Source organism: Neolamprologus multifasciatus, chromosome 12, assembly GCF_963576455.1.
Source record: "Neolamprologus multifasciatus chromosome 12, fNeoMul1.2, whole genome shotgun sequence".
Taxonomy (NCBI): Eukaryota; Metazoa; Chordata; class Actinopteri; order Cichliformes; family Cichlidae; genus Neolamprologus; species Neolamprologus multifasciatus.
Window position 1 is genome coordinate 688,316 of NC_140450.1, and position 5,923 is coordinate 694,238.

The following is a 5,923-nucleotide window of genomic DNA, read 5'->3' on the forward strand; positions in this document are numbered from 1 at the left end:
TGTTCTCCATTCTTTAAGCACCGGTTTGGGCACCGTTTAAGCACCGGCACCGTTTCAAAAGTACCGGTTTGGCACCGGTATCGGATAAAACCTAAACGATACCCATCCCTACCTGTTATTAATCTCTGTCTCTCTTCCACAGCATGTCTTTATCCTGTCTTCCTTCTCTCACCCCAACCAATCACAGCAGATGGCCCCGCCCCTCCCTGAGCCTGGTTCTGCTGGAGGTTTCTTCCTGTTAAAAGGGAGTTTTTCCTTCCCACTGTCGCCAAAGTGCTTGTTCATAGGGGGTCATATGATTGTTGGGCTTTTCTCTGTATCTATGAAGCGCATTGAGGCGACATTTGTTGTGATTTGGCGCTATATAAATAAAATTGAATTGAATTGAATTGAATTGAATTGGTACAGCAGCTATAACGCTCTATGGAGGCTGGTCAGATCAGCACAGCGTATCTCCAGGTCCGAGCTGTCAGCCATCCAGGACCTCCACAGGCAGCGCTGCAGGAGGACGCCCAGAGGATCCTCTCTGGTCCCAGCACAGCCTCACACTCTTCATGTGATACAGGAGCGTCCACACCCACAGCAGCAGATTCAGGGACAGTTTCTACTTACAAGCCATCAGGACACTGACCTGCTGAAATATTGGACAGTTTATATCACACACTGTATATATATCACTGACTCTTTTAGTAATCTGTATTTATTTATCTTACTCTTTTTTTATATTTTTTATTTATATTTGTCTGATTTTTATCTGGATGTTACTGTAGTTTTGTGCGATTTAGTTGTTTTTTCTTTAACGTTGAGGAGGCTCTGAGCCAAATAAACACTGAAACGTCTTTAATGACTGTGTCTACTGATGTTTTTAAAGATGTTATATAAATGATCTTCTCTTGTATCGTGACCCAAAATGGCCTGACTCAAGAGGTCACAGTGGATTCTGTGGAACAGAGAAACCATTGGGTGGGTCAGTTTATTGGGTAGTTCAGTTGAGTTCATTATTTGCACATGTAATTCCAACTAAAAACACACAGTGATTTCATAATTCTGCAGGAATGTCTTGAAGACATAAAGACTTGGATGGCCACTAACTTTCTGCTTCTTAACTCAGATCAAACTGAGGTCATTGTACTCGGTGCTGAAAAGCTTAGAAATATGGTATCTAACCAGATTCTTCCTCTGGATGGCATTACCTTGGCCTCCAGTAACACTGTGAGGAACCTTGGAGTCATTTTTGACCAGGATATGTCCTTCAACGCACATATTAAACAAATATGTAAGACTGCGTTCTTCCATTTGCGCAACATCTCTAAAATTAGAAATATCCTGTCTCAGAGTGACACTGAAAAACTAGTTCATGCATTTATTACTTCCAGGCTGGACGACTGCAATTCATTATTATCAGGATGTCCAAAAAACTCCCTGAAAAGCCTTCAGCTAATCCAAAATGCTGCAGCAAGAGTCCTGACAGGGACTAGAAAGAGAGAGCAGATTTCTCCTGTTTTGGCTTCCTGTTAAATCCAGAATTCAAAATCCTGCTCCTCACATACAAGGTCTTAAATAATCAGGCCCCATCTTATCTTAATGACCTTGTAGTACCATATCACCCTATTAGAGCACTTCGCTCTCGCTCTGCAGGCCTACTTGTTGTTCCTAGAGTATTTAACAGTAGAATGGGAGGGAGAGCCTTCAGTTTTCAGGCCCCTCTTCTGTGGAACCAGCTTCCAGTTTGGATTCAGGAGACAGACACTATCTCTACTTTCAAGATTAGGCTTCAAACTTTCCTTTTTGCTAAAGCATATAGTTAGGGCTGGACCAGGTGACCCTGAATCCTCCCTTAGTTATGCTGCAATAGATGTAGGCTGCTGGGGATTCCCATGATGCATTGAGTTTTTCCTTTCCAGTCACCTTTCTCGCTCACTGTGTGTTAACAGACCTCTCTGTATTGAATCATACCTGTTATTAATCTCTGTCTCTCTTCCACAGCATGTCTTTATCCTGTCTTCCTTCTCTCACCCCAACCAATCACAGCAGATGGCCCCGCCCCTCCCTGAGCCTGGTTCTGCTGGAGGTTTCTTCCTGTTAAAAGGGAGTTTTTCCTTCCCACTGTCGCCAAAGTGCTGCTCATAGGGGGTCATATGATTGTTGGGCTTTTCTCTGTATCTATGAAGCGCCTTGAGGCGACATTTGTTGTGATTTGGCGCTATATAAATAAAATTGAATTGAATTGAATTGAATTGAATAATCCTGCTGCTCCTGTCGTGTATATAAAGGCAGGAGTTTCTGTCAGAGATCAGCAGCGTTCAGCCGTCCAGAAGACTTCATCCAGCCACACAGCGTCTCTGCACACTCGTAAGTCGCTCTGCATCCGTTTTATTTCATTCTGCTGTAAAATGCCACCCTGCAGCTGAGCCTCTAATTAACATGTTCTCATTGAAACAGTCATCTTCATGTTTTCCAGAATAGCATTTGATTCACAATACTTTTGTTTTATAGAGGTGCTGCAGGTATTATTAATGATGCCATTACAAATGTCCTGCAGAATTATTGTTATTAGTTAGTCTTTTAAGCCCATTGCTGATTTCTCTCCATTTTTGTCTCTGTGTGTTTCCTTTAACTTTGTTAATGCAGGAACTCAAAATGCCCGAGTACATCACTGAACTCCAAGTGTCTTGGAATCAAGAAGAAGAGGAGTCTTTCAGTAAGCAAGGCTTCAGTAAAATTGCTGTTAATCTAAACCAAGGAGCTGGAGAAAAGTTCATCTACCTTTGGTACAAGAAAGGCACGGGCCCAGGAATCTCCACCATTCAATTTTCATTCAGCCAAGAGATGACCAATGGCCTGCTCGAAGCAAGATATACAAGGATCGATAAAAACCTCAATGAGGGAACAGCTGGAGACGAAATCTACCTGTGGTACTCCAAGTCTGAGAAGAATGTTCCCATCTTGGACATTGATGCCACTGAAGATGCAAATACTGAAGCTCAGAAGTTTAAAGGCTGGGAGAGACTGGCCTGTGACCTGAACCGCACTGCTGGAGGAAACCTGATCTACCTGTTTGTGAAGAGGGAGAAACAAACCTACATCTCTGAGATCAAGACCACTATTGACTGCAGTGGAGATGGGGATAACTTCAACAATGGCTACATCCGAGTGGATGAAAACACCAACAGGGGTGCAAAGGTGGGAGGTAGTCCTGCGCCTACCATCTTCCTCTGGTACCGCCTGAGCACTTACCCCAAGGATGCCTTCAGAGATCTGCAAGTCTCCACAAACCAGAGCGAATATGAAGAGTATGAAAAAGCGGGCTACCTGCTGGTGGACCAGGACCTGAACGAGGGGACCAGAGGAAACAAGGTGTACCTGTGGTACGTGAAAGACAGCAGCAAAAACCCCATCAAGGCCGTCACTGTGATCACCAACCAAGGAGCTGTGGAGCCGTACCAGAGTGCCGGGGTCAACGTCATCCAAGAGAGCCTCAACACCGGCAACAGCGGTGTTCCCATTTATGTGTGTTTTAATCAGTGAGGGTAACCATGGTAACAGAGCTGAGCATGCTCACTGAGCAGAAAGATGTTTCTGTTAAAATGGTTTGATGATGGTTTTTCTTTCCTTTCTGTAATGATCTTCAATCACTGTGATCTCAGACCAGCGATCATTGATCCAATCAATCTGATTGATTAGCTCTGTATCACTTTATTCTGATGATTGTCTCTGTTTCAATAAAGCCTCTTTAGCATCTGAAATCTGTGTCGTGTGTCAAAGCTTCATATGACGCTTGTTAACAGAATAAAGTGAGCTGAGCAGGATCAATACATGACTTCATTTATCAGAAACCTGAGCTCACTGTGTGGACACTTTAATAACATCAGTATTATCTGTGGTAGCAGTAGTATTAATGGGTTTGTTGCAAAGCAGAAATCTCAGTAAATCCTATTGTACGGACAAACTGAGATCCAGATTATTCATCAGGTTTGATACGTGTTATTATTTCTGCACACTTTGTGCTACAGTAACCAGCTGGGTGACGCTGAGCTCTTCCAGCCTGCGGGGCTGTTTAGTGCCAATATTTGTGGGACTTCTTCACAGTGAAGAATTCCTCTGTAACAAACACCTCACATAATAAAATCATTTCATGTGCTTAGAAAGACGACTGTACCTTCCTTTGAACAGTGGGGGGTGTAACTGGGCACAGATGTTTGATGAACCCTCACCTGATGTGACGGTCAGAGTTCTTCCTTTCTTCCATAATCAGACATGAGTGGGTTTGTAGTAGGGATGCACCGATACCGATACTGGTATCGGGTATCGGGGCCGATACTGTAAAATGTGTGTGTACTCATACTCGTAAAAGTTAACCGATACCATGAACGATACCAACTTATTTCATTAATCAGAGGGTGGCTTGTCATTTCTGTTGTAGTTTTTTAGATTGGCCACTAGGGGGACATCCCGCACTAAACAGGCACAGGGTTAGACGAGTGAGACTGGCGGCTCCAGATAAAAAAGAGAAACTGGAGGCTGCTGTAGCTAGGCTAAACAAAATGTCAGCAGTGTGGAACAGCCAACTTTAACTCAGGTTTTGGAAAAGCGATGAAAAATGTCAAGAGAAAATCCACGGGCAGTTAAAATAACAGAGGCTCTGACTCATTTTATCGCTCTGGATGACCAGCCAATGCCGGTCGTGGAAAACATAGGATTGCACCGTCTTCTCAGCATACTCGAGCTGTGATATGAAATTGGACACTCTGCAATAATTTAAGTTTATTTTATTCCAAACAGAAGTGTTTATTTATTATTCTGAAAGCTCGAGACAGTGCCAATAGTTCAGTGATATTTTGTAAAATTACAATGTGGAGACTCTGCAATAATTTAACAGAAGTGCTTATTTTTCACTTGAAATTTTTGTGGTCATTTTTATTAAGATTTTATTTTTTATCGGCAGAGAATAAAATAAAACCTGTCTTCCAATTCATTGCATTTGTGTGTGTGTGTGGTAGAAGTATCGGTTTTTGTACTCTGTATCGGCAAGTACTCAGATCCAAGTATCGGTTTGAAAAAATTGGTACCGTTGCATCCCTAGTTTGTAACTCTGAACAGGACTGCTGGGATCTACCCACGATGTCATTCAGTCATCATAAAAATATTCAAACTTGCAGAGAATCAAATTCTGCTCAGGTTTTCATTTGTCATCTGCTGGATCTGCAGAGCCACACAACTGCTGTAAACACCTCAGATTTGAACACTTTTCCACAACAAAGATGCTGCTGAAGCCGACACACCACAGTCTTCCTGTACATAATCAAGCTAAACGTAGCATCAGCATCAGAGTGCTCATTAAAATCAGCAGCTGATAAATTGTGCTTATTTTTCACTTGAAATTTTTTTGTGGTTATTTTTATTAAGATTTTATTTTTTATCGTCAGGGAATATATTAAACCTGTCTTCCAATTAATTGTATTTGTGTGTGTGGTAGAAGTATCGGTTTTTGTACTCTGTATCGGCAAGTACTCAGATCCAAGTATCGGTATCGTATCGGTTTGAAAAAATTGGTATCGTTGCATCCCTAGTTTATACACCTCTCTGCGTTTTTTTCATTAGTTATTATTAATCTCTGGCTCGCGTCCATAGCGTGTCTTTGTCCTGTCTTCCTCCCCTCACCTGTTAAAAGGGAGTTTTTAACAAACAGGACTTCATGTTGGCATACTAACTGAAGTTTGTGTCAAGATGGATGATTTCTGTTGAATAATGAGTCATTAAAGCAGGAGGGTGGGTCAGATTCATGCGTGTGAAATCCTCCTTGGTGCCTTTCTCAGCAGCATGTCTGATCAACAACTGTTCTATTGTTCTAAATATCATCAACGGTCTGAATAAAATGTTTCATGCGACCTGCATAGAGTCTCAGAGGTTTCTAAGCTCCCAT

At 42.2% G+C, this 5,923-nt stretch overlaps 1 protein-coding gene across 1 annotated transcript; it reads left to right on the top strand.

The window, feature by feature from the left end:
- The first annotated feature begins 2,222 nt into the window (after positions 1–2,222).
- LOC146506043 (uncharacterized) lies at positions 2,223–3,746 on the top strand. Its single transcript, XM_085180561.1, has 2 exons — positions 2,223–2,352; positions 2,632–3,746. The coding sequence occupies exon 2, from the start codon at positions 2,641–2,643 to the stop codon at positions 3,526–3,528; it is 888 nt and encodes a 295-aa protein (XP_085036687.1). The 5' UTR covers positions 2,223–2,352; positions 2,632–2,640; the 3' UTR covers positions 3,529–3,746.
- Positions 3,747–5,923: the final 2,177 nt, after the last annotated feature.